Here is a 21,965-nt window from a genome sequence, read left to right as displayed (position 1 = left end):
AAATAATGAATTCGATTATAATCAAACCTATTTTTAAATGAATATATATTTACTGTGTAAATATATATATATTATTTTACCGAAAGTTCAAAATTAAATCTGATAGACAAAAATCTAGATCCCCATTTCTTATTTTCTTATCAATATTTTTAGAAGATTTTCCAATAAGATTTCTACCCTTTTTAATAAGTTTTCACAATTTTCAATCTATTGGGAAGAAATTATATTGATCAATTAAAACATCCCATATACAAAATAATTTTCCAATATCCAGAATTCACAAGCAAGATATATATATACATACATACATATATATATATATATATATATATATATATATATATATATATATATATATATATATATATATATATATATATATATATATATATATATTCTTTACCAGAATTATCCAAACAATTATTTAGCAAACACGAAAAAGACAGGAATTAAAAGAACATATTTGAATTATGCAAATCTTCACGAATGTCTACCTGGACATTGATGCTAATTTGCTACGCTCCAGAAATCTGTAGAAAACAATTCCCCTTTTCAGAACTTTCTCTTTCTCTGAAATTTTTCCTTCTCCTCCAAAATTTTCCAGCCCTCCAAAATGAACCCCCCAATTTGTGATAAAGGAGTTCTCTCCCTAAAATCGAGGCACTAATTGTGTATTCCCCCTAGAGAACTCTTTGCTCACACCTTTTTAACTCCTTATTAACTTTCATTTATCTTTCTTTTATCTTTTCCATGCACACACAATAATCCATTAGATTAATTTATTTAATCTTTACTTGACCTCTTTTAAATTGATTTATTTACTTTAATCTCATGCACGTATTATGCAATCATAAAACTTTTAATAATTTAATTTTCTTTTCCCACTTCTAAAATTATTTTTGAACAATAATTTTGATAACTATCTATTAATTTTAATAATAATATTATTTAGCATTTATTTAAAAATGCACTCCAAATATATAAATATATTTATATTATTATTAAATTAATTAAATATCATCATGTTCAAACTTAAACTTATAGATTTATTCTCAATTTTAATTCTTTTTATATGACTTATATAATTAATTTCTCAATTAATAAAATATTAACATAACAAATAATTTTCCATTAAATTAAATTATTAATTAAATATTTTTAATTAGACTTAATTAACAAAAAATTCACCAAAACTCATAAAGTAAAAATACGAAAACCCATCATAGCTAAACACATACAAAATTCAACTAAGGGTTTAAAAATCACGAATTAACGTCATCCGACGCATTCGAATGGTACACGACTCAGATACTTGTCCTAATTGTTAATTAGGACGAATGGCTCAAAGGTTTAAGATTTGGACTTAAGAATTTATCTCCCCTCTCTTACCATTGAGATAATGTGATAGGGTATGCTCATCCTGGCAATTCAGGAAAGTCGATACCCGATACCTGCAACCTGCATAAAATCCACGCATGTACATACACAATATATACTAAGCTAAACAGGGAATGGCAGGAAGTGGTGCATCGTGTAGATCCCGACTAGCAGGCGACTACGACTCCCTTCCTTAACCATATCATAAACATCATACATAAAGAAAACAAACACACACACCATACACATGCAGTATGGGGTAAGTATCCATCAGAAAAGACATAGGATAATCCATCTAACTAAACATCATCAATAATCTAACAGCATTGTAATAATCATCATGCACACATGAAGTATAGAGTACCAAATAATCTCATCATATATCAACTGAGTCTGAAACAATATCTAATAATCTCAAGATAATGCTATTGATTATCAAACATAAAACTTGGCCTAAAAGAGTTTGGCAATGATATCAGAAATGTAACTAGAAAAATGTAGACTAGGGGCAGGCACTACATGAAAGAGACAGAGGATTCTTACCTACAGATGCAATCTATTACATTTACCATTTTTCCCTACAGATTATATACTTACTACTAAGCAATCCTTCAATATAAAATTCCCACAATTTTTGCAATATTTCCCTAAAAAATGTGTGCTAGGCAACTTTTCTTTGAGAAATTTCCTGTTTCCCATAATTTTCAGGGAGTGGCCAGTCCTGAAAATTGGACAAAAGGAGAAAGATTGGGAGACAGAAATAATCCTCACACCCAAATAAACAGTCTGTTTGAAGAGTTAAAAACAACTGCAAACAGTCTGAACATTTTTGGCCATCCTCAACTGTCAATGGCTTAAGCATAAATAATTTGGCTCATAGTTGTATTCGTGAATATGATATCTGAGGCAATACTAAAAAATTCAAGATACCTTCACAGTATGATACAGATATGGCCAGAATCCAGATGGATAAATAATAATATACATATATTTAACTAATTATAGATCTAAATGCATAGAACATAACATTAAAAGTATTTATCTCAATATGTTTTAATTCTTATATATTGTTATTATATTTATTTTGTTACCACATCTGTCTTTAGCAATTTAAATATTTATATTGTTATGTTATATTTTATTGAGATCTCAAAGTCAGACCATACCATACAAAGATAATTTAATTTGTATTGATATAGAATGTATAATGTATTAGGCATAAACATTAGTGGTCCTCAAATCTTGTTAAGAATATTAACCAAGATAAACCTACAGGTCTGACAGTACAGACCGTACTTCCTCTTAATGGTAATATATCTCTAATGTTGGCATTTAATGATATATATATATATATATATATATATATATATCTTTCCTATAGGTGCCAAGTTAGGAAGAGTTATGTCCCTTGAGGGACATACCCTTTAGAAAGGATATATAAGTAGGTTGTAAATGCAGATTATAGGACACACAGTTACAGCAGTCTACTCCTATAAGCATTTTATATCCTGCAATTTATATCTGAGATTCTCTATCACAATAAAAGGTTAAATATTCACTATTGTATCTGCATTATAATAAGCACTAATTTCATCAATATTCATACTACTTAGGAGATCATTCTCAGCATATAAGACTGGATTAAAAGTCTGATTAAGAGATAAGGATTTAGCAGAATCTTTACATGGTATCAGAGCTCTGGTAATCAAACCTAGGCTCTGTTAAATTTCAGTAATCAGACTTTGTACACATCAAGCAACAATCTTCTATCTTCCATGGCTTACACAATCAGACCCGAGGATAGGTTTGATGGGAAAGAGCACTTTGAAGCCTAGAAGTTCAGAATCATGATGATTCTTGAAGAGAACAATGTAAAACAATTCATTGATGGAGCATCCAAACAACCCCCAGCTGAACCTCACAAATCTATTTGGAGCAAAGGAAATAGAAAAGCTATTCAAATCATCTTGGATAGAGTTTAAAATGATATTGTACCTGTGCTTACAAAACATCAAACTACCTTTGATATGATGAATGCATTACGAAATGCCTATGAAGTAAACAATGCAACCAGGGTTCTTGCACTAAAAAGGCAACTGAATCACATTCAGATAAAGAAAAGAGAATCGATAAGTTTTTACTTCTTAAGAGTTGTCGGCATTAGAGATGAACTATCAAGCATAGGAACCATCATTAGTGACACAAAATTAACACTTATGGCTATAGATGGATTGCCAGATTCATGGGAGACATTCGCACAAAGAATAAGTGCCAAAGATGAGCTCCCGAACTTTAACAGACTCAAGAATGATTGTCTTCAAGAGGAATCCAAAAAACTAAAGAAAGGAGAGAAACCAAAAGTAGAAGATGAAGAACCTCACGTTCTTAATACAAACTCCTATAAAGGCAAGAAGAAGCATTTCAAAAAGAAAAAAGAAAATCAAAAGAATGGAAAGCCTAGGAAAGATCTATCTAAAATAAAGTGTTTCAAATGTGAAAAATTTGGACACTATAGATCTAATTGTCTGAAAATTCCAAACAACAGGCAAATTGTACAAATGTCATTAGAAAAGAAGATACTTATGATCCTGAGAACCGTGTTTTGTATTCCTCTCTATCAAATGAAATTTCAAAAAAAGCATGGGTAATTGATAGTGGATCTTCTAGACATAAAACGGGATACAAAGAAACTCTAAATTCTTTATCAGAGAAGGTTAACGGTGAAGTTACCATTGGTGATAACTGAACACACTCCGTTGAAGGAATTGGAAATTGTACTTTGAAACTAAAATCAGGAGATACTCTTCTTCTTAAAGGTGTACTCTATGTACCAAGGATTAAAAGAAACCTAATCTCAATTACAGCACTTGAAGATGATGGACACAATGTTGCATTAGTGGATGGCAAAGTATTGACTTGTGCTAAGAACTCTTCCATCAAGAAAGCAAAGTTAATTGGTCAAAGAAAGGGATATTTGTATGAATTGAATATAGAATCTAGTCGATCCATTCAAACCCTAGTCCACGAAGTTGAAGATTCAAATGAAATATGGCACAAGAGATTAGGGCATCTAAATTTTAAAACTTTATCAACTATGGAAAAGATGGTTACAAGATTACCCAAATTAAATAAAGACCACCCTAGCATTTGCAAAGGGTGTGCTCTGGGTAAAAGCACCAGAAGTCCCTTTCATGATAGTACTAGGAAAACAAATAATGTACTAGAATTAATTCATTCAAATTTATGTGAATCTATGTCTGTTCCTTCTCTTGGAGGATTCTGATATTATATCTTGTTCATAGATGACTTCTCTAGGAAAACATGGATTTACTTTTTAAAATGCAAGGAATCAGAAGAAATCCTACAAAGATTTAACGAATTCAAAGCATTAACTGAAAAATTTTCAGGACATAAATTTAAAGCCTTTAGAACTGATGACGGAGGAGAATATACCTCAAACTTGTTTAAAAGGTTTTGTAAAGAATTAGGGATTAAGAGGGAGTACACTGTTCCTTATAACCCAGAGCAAAACGGGATAGCAGAAAGAAAGAATAGAACAATTATAGAAGCTGCTAGGGCTATGATTTTTGACCAAAACTTAGAATATTACCTTTGGGCAGAAGCCTCTTGTACTGCTATATATATTCAAAATAGAAGTCCTCACTCCTATCCTAAAGATAAAACCCCTGAAGAAGTATTTACTAAAGTAAAACCCAATATAAGATTTGGATGTCATGTATATATCCATGTTCCAAAAGAAAAGAAAACCAAGTTAGAACCCTCTGGGAGGAAAGGTATTTTTGTAAGGTATAGTGAAACTTCTAAAGCATATAGGATATTCATACTTGGACAGAAAACTATTGAACTTAGCAGAGATGTAATCTTTGAAGAAGATCTTGCATTCAAAAGAGCCATAAGTTCTAATGAACCTTCTCCTTTATCTAGTTCTAAAAGAAATAGTGAATCTGGGTCCTAGAGGGAGAACTTAGAAGAAATCGAAGATGAAATTCAAAATATGAACCTTGAAGAAAATTCAAAGCAAAGACCACTTTGGGCCATTAAAACAATTGAAACAGCTCAAGACTTTGTTGCACCTTCTAGAACAGTCAAAGAAAGCAAAAGACCTAAAAAATTCTCTGGTTATAAAACTAACATAAGTGATTTATCCAAAACAGAGCCAACCAATCCCTCTGATGCTATTAAACATACAACTTGGAAAGAAGCTATGGCAGAAGAATACCAATCCATCATGAAAAATGATGTTTGGAAAATTATTCCAAGACCTAAAGGAAAATCTGTTGTTTCTTCCAAGTGGATATTTAAAATAAAGCATGTTGCTGACGATAGTATTGACAAGTATAAAGCTACAGTTGTAGCCAAAGGATTTTCTTAGAAAGAAGGGATTGATTATGAAGAAACCTTTGCTCCTGTTGCCAGATATACCTCCGTAAGAGCAGTCTTAGCAATTGCCGCATCAAAGGGATGGAAGGTACATCAGATGGATGTGAAAACAACATTCCTAAATGGAAAGATTTCAAAAGAAGTATATCAAGAGCAACCTGAAGGATTTGAAACTCATGATCCTAACGCTTTTGTTTGCAGGCTCAGAAAAGCTCTCTATGGGCTTAAACAGGCTCCCAGGGCCTAGTACGAAAGAGTTGATAAGTATCTCACCAACTTAGGATTCTCCAAGAATGAAGCTGATCCAAATTTATATAATAAAAGAGATAAAGATGATATGGTAATTCTGATACTGTATGTTGATGATCTACTAATAACAGGTAATGATCATCTCATTGATCAGTGCAAGAAAGATCTAACTAGAGAATTTGAGATGAGAGATTTAAGGCTCCTTCATTACTTCTTAGGACTGGAAGTACGGCAGAATTTTGACAGTATCATACTAAATCAAGGGAAGCATACATCAAATATTTTTTAAAAATTTGGAATGTGGAATTGCAAACCTATGTCTTCTCCAGTGGAGACTAATCTACATAAACTTAAGGAAGCAATTGCAGAATCACCATCCATAGATTCTACTCTCTACAGACAGATGATTGGGTCTCTTATGTACTTAGTAAATACAAGACCAGATATTTGCTATGCAATTAATGTTTTAAGTCAGTTTATGTGTGAACCGAAGGAGATTCACCTAGTCGCAGTTAAACACATTATGAGATACTTACAAGGCACTCTTAATCACGGACTCAAATATGAGAAAGTTGCTTTAGACTTAAATGGATTCACTGATTCAGATTGGGGTGGAAGTGTTAAAGACAGAAAAAGTACTTCAGGATGTTATTTCAGTTTGGGATCAGCAATGATATCTTGGATATGTAGAAAGCAGTCTTCAGTAGCACAGAGTTCCACAGAAGCCGAATACATTGCAGCAGCGATGGCCTCCTGAGAAAAAGTATGGCTGAAGAAGTTACTTGTGGGATTATTTGGGCAAACTATGAATCCCACGATTATTCATTGTGATAATCAGAGTTCCATCAAGCTCTCAATGAATCCAGTTTTCCATGACAGGTCCAAGCATATTGAAATTCCTTATCATTATGTAAGAGATATGGTAGACAGGAATTTTGTAAAATTGGAATACATTTGCATTGCAAATCAGACAACAGACATACTCACCAAACCTCTATCTAGGGTGAAGATAGAACACTTCAGGAGGAGACTTGCTATGGTTGAGTTGTAATCCATTTGTACTCTCTTGATTATTAATAAAATAATTTTATTTTGTCTGGCTATTGACTGTTATGGGCTCCACCATTTGTATTCATTATTTTAAGAGGTCACGATCTCTAAAAATAATGAACACTTGTATAAAACATTATGAGAGGTGGCGATCTCTTAGATAATGTGCTAAATAGTAGAGTTCTACTGTAAGATCTAGATGAGTTCAAGATCATATTTTGATGTTAACATTGCTAGTTCATGGGTCACAAATTGGATAAAGAAAAAATCTTAGTATTCTCCGAGTTTATCCTGTATTCTGGTAGATCTTAAAACTCAGGATCATGTTGTGATATGGAAATACCAGTTTCTATGAAATCATAACTTGGATAAATGAAGAGATTACTCTTCAGATTTTTCCTGTATAGTATCACTAGTGGCAGTGATTTGTCATATCACAGGTTTAGTAATATGACTTTGTATCATGTGTTCTATGATACCACATACTAAGAAGAGATAGACAGATATAGAGTATTAATTCTTGCTTATTCATCTGTATTGGTGTTGCTAGATATAATATCTCTCTATAGGATTATCAGGTTAAGAGGGAGTATTAAGAATATTAACCAAGATAAACCTACAGGTCTGACAGTACATACCATACTTCCTCTTAATAGTAATATATCTCTAATGTTGGCATTTAATGATATATATCTCTCTCCTATAGGTGCCGAGTTAGGAAGGGTTATGTCCCTTCAGGGGTTATGTCCCTTGAGGGACATACCCTTTGAAAAGGATATATAAGTAGGTTGTAAATGCAGATTATAGGACGCACAGTTACAGCAGTCTGCTCCTATAAGCATTTTATATCCTGCAATTTATATCTGAGATTCTCTATCACAATAAAAGGTTAATTATTCAGTATTGTATCTGCATTATAATAAGCACTAATTTCATCAATATTCATACTACCTAGAAGATCATTCTCAGCATATAATAATGGATTAAAAGTCTGATTAAGAGATAAGGATTTAGCAGAAACTTTACAAATCTAAATCCCAAAAACTTATTTTGCATCTTTGTAATTAATTAAGTATACAAGGAGGAGGAAAGAGAGAACTATTATACAGTAAAGATATCATCAAAGTATATTTCTTAGTAGCATTTTAAATATTTTCATTCAATGCATTTTTTGTGCCTTCCCAGTAAATAACTTACCCTTGAGCGAATATCCTCCCAGCACCAAGGGCATTATGCCCAACTTCACTGTTGCCCATGTCATCTTCTGTAGGGAGTCCAACTGCAGGTCCGTGTGCTTTGATCAGCATCCATTTCTCGGGAGCTCCCTGCAAATGGATAACTTATAAGCTTTCAGTATATGTAAGCAATTAAAAAATCTAGTGCACAAAATGCAAAATTAAATTAGTAATTACAGATAATACACGATAATGGGCACAAGGACACTATAGAAATTGTATGCATTCAATTTCAAACTGATTATAAGAAAAAACTAGCAGCAGGGAAGTTGAATCTACTTTCTTTTGTCGATGCAGAATTGAAAACCACATAGATTACATAAACATTTATCACCAGCACTCAGATTGGACATCTCGATGTAAAGAGATACATAACATGTTCTTAAAAGCTTCACCAGTGGCCACTAGAAAGAACACAATACTGCACATTAAAAGTGTGAACCACAAACCTAAAAGTGCTTTTGAAGTCTGCACACGAGAAGTATGGAGCATGAATGTGATTTATCAGAGAATGTAAGTGTACCAATCAAGCAGATGATGAAACTAAGGTAAAAACAAAACCAATGATGGAAAAAATTAATATGTGAGACCAGGAGAAAAGAAGACGTAAGGAGCATGAATGTACACGAAGTATGGAGCATGAATGTGATTTATCAGAGAATGTAAGTGTACCAATCAAGCAGATGATGAAACTAAGGTAAAAATAAAACCAATGATGGAAAAAATTAATATGTAAGACCAGGAGAAAAGGAGACGTAAGGCATCTGAATTTACATTTCAGTTATCTTCATGGAACACTTTCTCTCAATTAAGAATTGAGTAAACAGTTCGCTCAGAATCAAAAGGACATTGAAGACATTTGAGTTTATATTTCAGAGTTTCTAAGAGAGCTGACAACCTTTTTTTGTCCGTTAAGAATTTCATCTATAGATCATTCAGAAAAAGGTTCAGTTTACCAAAAGAAATATATATGATTTGAGCAATTTCTGCAGTGTCATCCTCATTATAGTATGCATATAAAAGCATATCTGCGTTTCTTAAAAATCATAGAAATATTTTTAAAAAGGAACGATATGAAAGAGGCAGCTGCTGAACCATGCCAAAGAACTAACGAACAACAAAAAAACTTGTAAGAGGAGGATGGCTGGGATTAAAATATCACAACTTAAAACTTGTGAGCACGTAGTGAATCATAATCAATACCCAAAAGATAACAATATAAATAGTGCTCGTTAAATCTAATTTCCTATCCATTTTGCAAACTCCCATCCACGTTTCCAAATTGGCACATCTATATGGGGTAGAGCACATTTCCTGACAAGCACATCGATAAAAGATCAAAAGAGTATAGATGGGAGAATGATGTTAAGGCATAGACTGCCCTGGAGCTTATATGAAACCAACTGGGGAAGAATGAACACAGCCTACAAACCGGACCTTGTTTAGTGCAATTAAAGAAAATTTAAACTATGTACAGCCAGCGTCAACATATTTAATTGGTGCTGTTGATAAAACACACAGGGTTTTCTACCAGGGTGAGATACATGGTAAGATCAAATCTAGGGGAAATTAAAAATAACATCTCAATCGGTAACTAGCGTTCCCTGTTGAGTTCAAAGTCTCGCTACAACGAATAGAACCCTTCCGTTTCCAAAGTTTCCGCAATCCATTATTACTTTAAGTGAAAATATCGAGTTTGGGTAATTAAGAACAAGACAGTTTCTGTTCGAAAACGTAGCTATACAAATTATTCTCAAAGTTACGTTTTCATTTAATAGAACCTTAAATAAAATTTAAAAATTATTTTGCATTCAACGAGATGAGCTCAACTGGTTTCGAATAAAAAAGGGTCTTAGAAGCTAAGGGCGGGTACATATCCAATAAAAGCAATCATATCTATCATAAGGTCACCCAAAAGAGATTGATTTATCCTATCAAAAAACAAAGACCAAAAAATGCATTTTAGCGAAAATAAAAATAACCTTCTTAAGTGAATCCATTGTAGGTGTCTCGGCAACATGAATACAGTTGTATTGATCGGGCTTTTCTTCGCCCCATCCGTCCAAAACAATGACAGCCAAGGGCTTCCCCTTCTCAAGCTTTGGATGATCTGCCAACTTCCAATCCATGCTGCCCATTCCTATTCTGCATATCAACACTTATATGTCAAAATCTTCTCCGGCGTATAAATTCAACAATAGCTAAAAGGATTACAGGGTTTTGTTCCACCTACCTTCAAATTTCGAAACCTTCACAGAAAACAATCAGGAAATACACAAATATCTGTGCTTGCGTGCTGAATTATATATATATGCACCTTCCAAACAGAAAACTACCATCCGCCGGTAAACACGAGGCCGCAAGTAAATATCTACAACCCCCGGTTATTGACCACAGTAAGGGAAAACTGGTATTTTTATTGATTCTAGAAAAATGAAATTGCGAATAAGGTGGCTTAGGTCTGGCGCAGGAAGAGGCGTATGAAATGGGTGCGCGTGAGATCTGGGTCCCCTCAACCCTTCCAACTTTCAACGCTAATTTGTTTTCGCTGCCAAATTTGACGGCCATTCCTACCAGTCGGCTTTCAATTGTGAAGAAATTGGATGAAACCCCACCAAACGGGAGACACGTGTACCGCTATGCTTCCGTAAAACACAGCATGAACTAAGTATCGCTTTGTGTGACAAAAATTAATTAATAATAATAATTAATAATAGCTAAACTTTCCGTTAGCATGCTGTTTTGAAGCATAGCTTACCAAATGAGGCATGCAACGTGTGGGCCTTGCTGACTTAATATTTCATTGCCCCGTTATATTACATCTTTGACTTCATTTATATTTACATGAAGAGTTACACTCTACATTTTTAAATATATTTGCATGAAGTTACACTTTAGATTTTTAATTAATTTTAAAAGGTTTATTAGTCCATGTCTTAATGTTTCCACTTGTCATTGTTGATTAATTTTTATAACAAATATTTGTAAACTTTTAAAGTTTAGAGGTAAGTCTATTTTTAAGTCTATTTTTAAAGTTTAGAGGTAAGTCCCGGTGCTTCACCCCTGTGCGCATCACCTAGATCCAATGAGTGCTAAGTGTTCTATTTATTCTCATGAGAGATGGATTCATGTTGAATCACTACTCATGAAACATGGGTCATCGAGTTTGACTCAAGTCTATTTTTATTAAATTAATTTTTATTCATTAATTTATTTATTTTGATTGGCTAATTTTAAATTTTGTTGGGGTTTTAATAATTTTTTAATTTAAAAGATAGCAATAATAAATATATGTCGCTTTCTAAAAATTTCCAAGGAACTTTGAAAGTGATCTAAATGGCATAATTCACCCAAGCATCCCATGTTGCATTCATGAATTTCTGATAAGAAGATCCATTGAATGCACTTGTGTCGACGCCTAAGAAATGTGCATCATGGCAACTATTTACTTAAATTCTCTCAAAACCCCTATGTACACAGAACCTAAACGTCCTTGTCAAGAAATCGATCATAGCATTCTCAGAGAGAAATTTTGCTAGATCTAAACCCGGGGTTATAGCTAGAGTTGTTGATTTTGAGTTGCTATGTTATAGAAATACCTGAATTTTTTTTATTCCCCATCCTAATCCACCCGTGTGTCCCAAGTCTTCCTATCTATCAAACTTACATTCGTTACTATTGCATTTGCGTCAGAAACCACTATGTTCACATCGACTCTGACACGATTGTTGTTGGGGTCGAATATATTTTCATCTGTGTCAAATTCTATAGTAATTAAATGATTTGTTGGGTTGCCCATGGTGTTGTTGTTGGTGAGACGTATATTTCTCCTAGCAAAGAGCTCCAATGCTTGGAATCTCATTGTTTGCATGGAGAAAGCCAAGCCTCCTCCTAAGCCCATCATTCGTTCAATCTTGTCCATATGGTTGATTTGGTGTTGATCCCCTTTATAGTCATCCCCTAGTCAATGAATGCCCTCTACTCTCTTATGTTGGTTTGGAGATTGAATCGCTCCTTACCTAGTCCTAGGAATCTACTTGGCACCATGAAAGCATTACAATGATGCTTGAAGTTGTTCCATATTGTAATTAAAGTGGTGTAGACTACCTAGCCTATGTTGTAAGTTTTGATGTTTTAAGTAGTGGTTAGCTTAGTTGAATTGACAGTACTGGCATCAAAGTGAGTGTCATAAAAGAGCTTGTTGTTGTGATTAATGGAGTTGTTGTAGGGTGGGAAATTGAAATTGGCAGTGGTTTATGCTTGGGCAATTACATAGTAGAGAATCAAGAAAATTAAAGTGACATTGATTTTGAAGGCCGGAAACATTTTCTCTCTACTCTTGCTTTGCTAGCAACTACCATTTCTTTTCTATATTTTCCCTCAACACTCGAAGCAGAGAATATTTCTCCAGTCCACATTATTTTGCACATGTTGTGATTTAAAATGAAGGATTTTTTATATATACCATGGTCACTCTAATTTTGTGTATTATACTAGGGCTTCAAGGTTTTCAAGTCTTGACTATCTCTTTGTATCTTTCTCTACCAAGGCATGACAACTAGATTTTTGCGAAACGTTATGGGGGAAGGAAACATGGTAGAGATGATTTTGAAGCATGGAAGCCCAAAAATCTCATGAGACATTTTTTTTTTTTAAATGATTAGAAATCATCAAGCAGATGCAATTGGCTACTCCAAATTAACCAAAATAAAACCTTTACCAACATATACATTGTTGATGCTAATATGAAAACTTAGAACAATGTATCAACATCAATCAAAATATAACTAAAAGTTTTTTATTAGATATTTTATTTGCAAGTACCTAATTTGATATGTAATATGTATGCAATAAATGGATGCACAAAAAAAAACAATGTTTTGTTTAACAAATCCCCAAAAGCAAAATCCTTGATAATGTAATGATTGCAGGATAAGCACAAGATTGGTTTATCGATAAGCCTTTTCAACCTTTTGGGCAAATACAGTTGGATAATGAAAATCCAAGCTGAGCAGTGATAGAGATACTGACCAAAACTGATCTTTGCCCCTTTTGTGTGTTTTTTTCATCAAAAACTATTGGTTTCTATTATGAAGTTGAATGAGATTTGGGTTTTTCTCTTTAACTAGAAATTAAGGTTTCCTCTCTCAATTTCAATAGAAATTAGAATATATCGCTAAAAGACTTGTAAGGACTTGAGAACTAGGTCATCCTATCTATTTTGTTTTGGGAAAACCAAACAAACTATAATAGAATTAATACTCATGTACTTGTTTGTTGATTTACATTTTGTTATCATTGATTCATTATATGGGTGTTCTCCTTTTGATCTCACTATATTGAAGATGCACCATCGCTACTTATATCTTTGTTAAATAATGCCTCATGGGTATCCTTTTGACAACATGAGTAATTTATACTTGTGTGTTGTGTTGATGGTAGATTATTTAGTGTTGTTATGAGTCCTTTACTACATAGTTGATATCTTGAGCATCCTTCGTAATTTATCCACATTTACGATATGAGTAGATTAAGAATAATGCATCAAATCTTCTCTTCTTTTACTAGCTTTTTTTTTTCACTCTGATTCTTGTTCTAACCTTTGTAATACTAGTATTTTTACTACACTTCACACATCCCAACACTTTGAAAGTCATTTTTTTAATCTTGTTGTTTGAGGTATTGTTTCCAAGTATAACATTCTAGATGTATTGCAACTGTATGTTGAACTTAACAAGTATAATACCATGTGTAGTCACCCAAAAATGGTCATCTAGACTATGAGTCCCCTTTTTAGCATTTTTGCTTAATTTATCTATAGCTCGTCTTTGATCAAAACATCACTTTGCTAATTATTCGATTATTACTTATGGTTTGACCACTTTATCCTAAGTCTTTAATTTAATTGAATTAACTTGCTCCCTTTTAATTAAATAAAATCCCCAAGTCCCACATATCCTAAGTGTGCACACACAAAGCATTATTCATGTTTTAAAAATAAGAGGAAAAGGCATCTTTGTCTACACATGAATGCACAATTTTCTATGTGAGAGGAAACTTTATTTTCAAAATAATCTTTAATTCTCCTCCACACATGTTTTGCCTCTTAAAGTCAATCGTTGATCTCGCTTAGGTGATATTATTTTTCACATGGATCACTCAAGATGCATTCTCCACTCTTGATTAGACCTCTCTTACCTCTTAAATCTCTATCATCCATTCTTCTTTAAAAGGAAGGGCTCTCTCCATATTCTCAAACCTTGCTTTGTACTAACATTATGTTGTAGGATTTCTTGGTGACTTTGGATCTTTGTAGAGCTTGGAACATTCTTGCATTCTAGTTTAGCTTTCATTTTACTTGCATCATAACTTCATGGCATTCTTAGTTTAGCTTTCCTTTTGTGCTATAAAATAGCTCACATAGTCTAAATAGGAGGCTTTGTAACTCTTCATTCTTATTAGCTTGCATCTTACATATCGTCTAGGTTTAGCTTACATTGCATTGCATTCATCTTGGGTTCTTACATACTAGTCTCTTTGGTCTTATCTTTGAATCTCGCATTCTATGGTGCACCTTGCAAGGGTTGCATAACTTGGTTCATTTGAGAGCCACCATACTATTATTTTGCACATTTTTACGTCATATATAGAGAGCTATAAGTTGCCTCTCTAGTCTCTCTCTTCATGAGATTCTTTAGTAATAAGGGTTTATAGAAGCGTGCCTCCTTTTTTGGTATACATTTTTGGTGCCCATCGTGGGGTTCAACAGTCTTGTCTAGCTCCATTTCTTGCATTTTCATCACTTTTTTAGCTTCTTGGTTTTGATTTTACTTTTATATTTAGAATTATCAAATGATTCTTTACCATTGATTGTACAACACTTTCTATAAAGTGATACAATGATGCAAGAGCATCCTGGGTTGCCTTGTTATCCTGCTCATTTTTGTTCATTCTACAAGTTGGTGCCTAGCAATTCCTTCATGTGCCTAGCAATCCCTTCATGTGCCTAGAAATTCCTTCATGTGCCTAGCAATTCCTTCATGTGTCGAATTACTGTAGCAATTCTTTCATGTACCAAGTTACCCAGTGTATGTCGAGTGACTCTTCATGTTGTAATGACACCAACAGGTTATAACTTCTTCAAACACCAAAAATCTTTATACTTCAGTTGTTTGACATTTCGTCAAACACTTTGCAAGCAAGCTCTGATACCACTATAATGACCCTCCTCAAATCTGCCCTCAAAAATGCTGATGAAAGCTCAAGGAATTTCATCAAACAATTCACATGCAAGGGACGTATGACTGATATAGTATTTCAGCTAGCTTCAAATGACTTTTTTTTCAATTTGCATTAATGAGAATCTTGTGCTAGAAGACTACAATGGACTACACAATGACCTAACATGAGTGTGCTACTAATTATGACAATATTTAGTGCATATATATGATCCAAGCATGAGAAATGAACACCTACAACCAACTGGCATTTTTACAAACAATTGGTATGCAAACTAACTAGTTGATAAATAATGATATTAAATTGCTTAAATGGCACCAGCAACTATTATCTTCTTAATTGCAATGAAAATTACAATGCTCATGAAATATGGCCAAGACTTTGCCATTTACATGGATTACAAAATGATAATGCTGGTATAATGCACACTTACAGATGAAAGCTTATAACACCCTAAAAAACAATACTAACAAAGAACCTGGTTGTAGATGGCTGTAATAATTTTCTTCTATGCTGCCCCTTCTACTTTGCTTTTTTCGAATTGCTTTTTCGGTTTCGCTTTTTCTGCTTGCTTTTTCAATTCCGCTTTTTCCGCTTGCTTTTTCAGTTTCGCTTTTTCTGCTTGCTTTTTCGATTCCACTTTTTCTGCTTGCTTTTTCGATTTTGCTTTTTCGGACTGCTTTTTCATTTCTGCTTTTTTGGATTGCTACCCTGTTGAATCTCAAGACCATATCTTTCAATGGCGTCAAGATTTTCAGCTTGAAGGGATTTCATCCTTCAAACTATTAAGACATAACCTCCAGAAAATTCTCCAATTTCTTTGATATTTCCAACCATCCTAAAAGAAGCTCTTCTATTTCTTTTATAGTGTTCTCACAAGGGCTCCATCCTTCATTTTCTCAATGTGGGATAAAACATCACTCCCTTTTATGTAACTTATGTCTCCAATGTGTTATAAAATAAAGGGGACTCTTTTAATTTAAATATTTCCCACAAACTATAGTCTATGCATTAATAAAGTTCAATATTTAAATTTAACTTTATTAAATAGCTTTATCAATGCATAACAAATCTTATCAATGATAAACAAGTCTTCTTGCCGATTTTAAACAATTACCATTGACGTATCGCTGCCACTGGATGTCCGACCATATCCAAGATGACTTACTATAAATAGTAAGTATGCCCAAAGTTGCCTCTGAACCCCTCAAAAAGACTTGCAATTGAAACTATCTAGGCCAAATGGCCTCTAAGTCCCTTTAATGTCTTGGTTAGCCTACAGGACCGTGGGGAAATAGGCTAACGACAACATCATGTTATGAATGCTAAAAAGGGGACATTACACATGTGCCGAGTTACCCAGTGTATGTCGAGTATCAACATCATTTGGACATGATTTCTGCAAGCCGACTTGTGAGATTTATTTTGATCGCAACATTTATGTTAAGATATTTTCTTGGGATGTGTCCAAACCATTGTTGGGTCAGCTTTCCTCTTATGTAATGTTCTAGAATGATCTGTAAGCCATTTTGGCAAGTATATATAGAGTGTTTAGGCTTAGAGTTAGGCAAGTTTGGAAGAGGATTGGAGAGCAGAACTGGAAAGTGTGAATTTGTTGTTGGATCTTTGAATGTGAATGTATTTGTAATTGGTCGTAACCTAGAAGGCCTTATAGCTAGGCATGTATGAAGATATTTTCATGAATCAATAAAAGTATTTCACTTTTCTTCCTCCTTTGGTTGTTGTTCCTAGTGTTTGCTTCTATTGTGTTAACTCTTGTAGGGTGGTTTGGATAGTTGGGTGAGCCTTTGGCCCTAGTTATTCATCCTTTGCCTCCATCAGTTGGTATCAGAGCTTGAGGTTCATCACTTTGGAGATTGGATCATGTAGAACCTTGATTCAGATTTGGTTTTAGGGTTGCAGATCTACAAATTTGACCTATAACTTGTAGAGGGTTACGATATTGCAGGAACTTGATTTATAAAGATGGTTCATGGTAGAGGAAATAATGTTGATAATGCTATATTGGATCAATTGAGACAAATTACAGCCAGATTAGATGCTGTGGAGACAGCCCAGAGGAGAGGAGCACATCTTGATGATGTAAGTGATGATGAAGTAGCAGCACCAAACCATAATCTAGAACCTGAAGAAGATCAAGATAAGGAATTATTGTTGTGAGTGTTGTCTAGAGCAAATTCAAAGCCTTTTGTAGAAGTTGTTCCATATGATGGAAAATTGGATACCAATGCTGTGTTGGATTGGATCTTTGATATGGAGAAGTTCTTTGAGTATGAAATCACACCTGATAATAGAAAGGTGAAGATTGTAGTCACTAGGTTGAAAGGTCATGCATCACTATGATGAGAGCACTTGCAAATTGATAGACAAAGGAGAGGAAAGGAGAAGATCAGAACTTGGCCAAAGATGGTGAACAAGGTAAAGAACAAATTCCTTCCTACTAATTACCAAGTCAGCTTATTGAGAAAGATGCAAAATTTGAAACAAAAGGACATGATTGTGAAAGAATATACCAAGGAATTCTATAGATTGGACATTAGATCTGGACATGTGGATGATGATGTTGAGAAAATTGCGAGGTACATTAATGGATTGAGATCTAGAATATAAGATGAAATAAGTTTTGTGAAGTTGGAAAGTGTAGAAGAAGCATATCAATATGCCTTGAAAGTTGAGGAGATCTTGAAAAAGAAGTATGAACAAAGACAAAGAGGTAGAGGTGGTAGATTCCAGAGAGGCAGAGGTAGATCTTATGGTGAAGGTGGCAGATCTGACAATTTTGTATAGGATAAAAGCAAATCTAAATGGAAGAATGATGACAAAGGCAAGACTGAATGGAAAAGTGGTAATTCTTACCAAAGAGGTACTAATTCTTACCGAGGAAGAGGTAATTCTTATTCTAGAGGTGGATTTCATGGTAATTGTTTCAAATGTGGAAAAGAGGGACATAGATCTTTTGAATGTAGATCCTCTGAAAGTGGGCAAGGTAACATAAATGCTATGATTCAAGGAGATGATGAGGGTTCACCAAGTGGACCTGAGGTTGGAGAAAATTTGATGGTGAGAAAAGCCTTATGTAATAAGGGAAGTGATGAGGAACCTGTTTTAAGGAGAAGTCTTTTCAAGACAAGATGTAAGATGGCTGGAAAATGCTGCAAAGTGATCATTAATAGTGAAAGTTTTACAAATCTGGCATTAGAAGAGTTGGTTACCAAGTTACAGTTGCAGAGGCTGAAACATCCCGAACCTTATCATGTTTCATGGATCAAAGATGAACATAAGATATTGGTAAGTAAGCAATGCCTTATGAAGTTCAAGATTGGACATTACTTTGATGAAGTTTTGTGTGATATTATGCCCATGGATTGTTGTCATATTTTGTTGGGTAGACCTTGGCAATATGATAGATATGTTGTACATGATGGAAGATTGAATCAATATACTCTTTGGGTAAATGGGAAGAAACAAATATTGTTGCCTTTAATTGAAAGTCCATACAAGATTAATTGTATTGCTATAAAAATTTGCATGGTTAATGGGAAACAATTTGAAAAGGAAATGAAAAAGAATCAAGTCTATTTTGCCATAGTTCCTAGAGGACTGACTGTTGGTGGTAACAACCGAGCAACAAAAGCTAGTAATGACCGAGTGACAACAGATAGTGATAGCCAAGTACCAATAGAAATTATTGAATTGCTAAATGAGTATAAAGACATTATTCTTGATGATATTCCTGATGGTTTACCTCCAGTAAAAAGTATAAGTCATTGTATGGATTTGATTCCTAGAGCTAGTTTGCCAAACAAAGCACCATATAGATTAACACCTATAGAGAATGAAGAACTTAACAAATAAGTGCATGAGTTGTTGCAGAAAGGTTTGATTAGAGAAAGCTTGAGTCTATGTGTTGTACCTATTGTATTAGCACCTAAAAAGAATGGAGAATGGAGAATGTGTACTAATTCCAAAGCCATTAACAAGATAATAGTGAAATATAGGTTTCCTATGCCAAGGATGGATGACATAATGGATTGTTTGAGTGAAGCAAAGTATTTTACCAAGATTGATTTGAAGAGTGGCTATCATCATAATAGAATCAGAGAAGGTGATGAGTGGAAGACTACTTTCAAGACAAAAGATGGTTTGTATGAATGGTTGGTTATGCCTTTTGGTTTGACTAATGCACCTAGTACTTTCATGAGGTTGATGAATGAAGTTCTGAAAAGATTTTTGGGTAAGTTTGTGATTGTTTATTTAGATGAATTTTTATATTCAGTAAGACTAAGGAAAAACATCTTGAGCATATTAGACAAGTATTGCAAAGGTTGAAAAAGGAAAAGTTGTTGATTAATCTGAAAAAGTGTTCTTTTATGCAAGAGGAGATTGTGTATTTGGGATTTGTGATTTCATATGATTGATTTAAGATGGATCCTAAGAAGGTTAAAGCAATTTTGGAATGGCCTACACCTGAGAATGTGGGTGAGGTAAGATCATTTCATGGTTTGGCTAGTTTTTACAGGAAGTTTATAAAGAATTCCAGTTTTGTTTGTAATGTTATGACTAAGACAATGAGGGGAGATAAAAAGGAATTCAACTGGACACATGGAGCTGATAAGAGTTTTGAGACTTTGAAACAAAAAGTTGTTGAATTACCTGTATTGGTTTTGCCTGATTTCAACAAAGTATTTCAAGTTGAATGTGATGCAAGTGGTAATGCAATAGGAGTTGTATTAAGTCAAGAAGGTAAACCTGTTGCTTTCTTTAGTGAAAAATTGAATGATGCTAAAAAGAAGTATTGTGTGTATGATCAAGAGTTTTATGTTATTGTTCAAGCATTGAAGAAGTGGAGACATTATTTGATTCCTAAGGAGTTTGTGATGTATACTGATCATAAAGCTTTACAATACTTGGGAAGTCAAAATAAATTGAATCAGAGACATATGAAGTGGGTTGAGTACTTGTAGAGTTTCACATTTGTTATTAAGCACAAGAGTGGAGTTACTAATAGAGTTTCTGATGCATTGAGTAGAAGACGTTCTTTGTTGACTGAAATGAAGGTTGAAGTTCTTGGTTTTGATGAAATGAAAGCTTATGATGTTGATCCTGATTTTTCTGAGGCATGGAGAGAGTGTAGAGCACCAAATCTAATAGATCACATAAGTAAGTATGATGAATATTTCATTCAAGAAGGTATGTTGTTCAAAGACATTCAGTTGTATATTCCTAGAAGTTCTATAAGGTTGAATTTGATTAAGGAAAAGCATAGTGGTGGATTGGCTGGACATTTTGGAATTGATAAGACATTGAGTTTGTTGAAAGAGAAGTATTATTGGCCACAAATGTATATGGATGTTCATAAATTTGTGAAGGGTTGTGGAGTTTGTCAAATTGCAAAAGGAGTGAGTCAAAATACTAGTTTGTATACACCTAATACTGTTCCTGAGAAACCTTGGAGTGACATTAGTATGGATTTTGTTCTTGGATCACCTAAGACAGTGAAGGGGTATGATTCCATATTTGTTCTAACGGACAGATTTTCTAAGATGGATCATTTCGTACCATGTAAGAAGACATCAGATGATGAGCATGTTGCTGAACTTTTCTTTGAAGAGATTGTGAGATTGCATGGATTACCAAGAAGTATTATTTCTGATAGAGACAGTAAGTTTGTTGGTTATTTTTGGAAGAATTTGTGGAAGAAGATGGATACTAAGCTGAATTTTAGTTCTACATTCCATCCACAGATAGATGGACAGACAGAGGTTGTGAATAGAAGCTTGGGTAATTTGCTGAGATGTTTAGTTGGGAATAAGCCAAGCAATTGGGAGATGGTATTAGCACAAGCTGAATTTGCATATAACAATTCTGCGAATAGGAGTATAGGGAAGACACATTTTGAGATTGTTACTGGAATGCATCCTAGAGGTATATCAGATTTGAGAGATGTTGTTGGTGAAGAAAAGAGAAGCACTGCAAGAGAAGAATTTGTTGATTTTATGGAGTCATTGCATAAGGAAGTGAAGTTGAGGTTGGAAAAAAGTAATCAGAAGTATAAGGAGAATGTTGATCAGTCTAGAAGACACCATGATTTTCAAGTTGGTGATGAGGTGATGTTTCATCTAAAGAAAGGAAGATTCCTAGTTGGAACATATAGTAAGCTAAAGATGAAGAAATTTGGACCTTGTAAGATCTTGAAGAAGTTTGACAGTAGTAATGCTTATGAACCTAAGTTGCCTAATGACATGGATATATCTCCTATATTCAATATTTTTAATTTGTATAAGTATCATGAGTCAGATGATGAAGTTGTTATATCAGATGATTATCCTAAGAAGCAGATTGAAGAAGTTTAATAGATATTGGATCAGAGAGTTGGCAAGAGCACAAGAGGAA

At 33.8% G+C, this 21,965-nt stretch overlaps 1 protein-coding gene across 1 annotated transcript in view; it reads right to left on the bottom strand.

Annotated features, from left to right (window-relative positions):
• LOC149548404 (2,3-bisphosphoglycerate-independent phosphoglycerate mutase) overlaps nt 1-10,589 on the bottom strand; it is a 40,547-nt gene extending 29,958 nt beyond the window's left edge. Inside the window, exons 1-3 of the mRNA XM_089792479.1 lie at nt 10,546-10,589; nt 10,295-10,457; nt 8,275-8,402 (exon numbers count right to left, since the gene is read on the bottom strand). Coding sequence (XP_089648605.1) covers nt 8,275-8,402; nt 10,295-10,450 — 284 coding nt within the window. The 5' untranslated portion in view covers nt 10,451-10,457; nt 10,546-10,589. The remainder of the gene's footprint in view (nt 1-8,274; nt 8,403-10,294; nt 10,458-10,545) is intronic.
• Nucleotides 10,590-21,965: the final 11,376 nt, after the last annotated feature.

Source organism: Cupressus sempervirens, chromosome 7 (assembly GCF_028749045.1).
Source record: "Cupressus sempervirens isolate cs-2001-9-10 chromosome 7, ASM2874904v1, whole genome shotgun sequence".
In the NCBI taxonomy this organism is placed as follows: Eukaryota; Viridiplantae; Streptophyta; class Pinopsida; order Cupressales; family Cupressaceae; genus Cupressus; species Cupressus sempervirens.
Note: the sequence above shows the minus strand (reverse complement) of the source record. Positions and strands in the feature narration are given on the sequence as shown.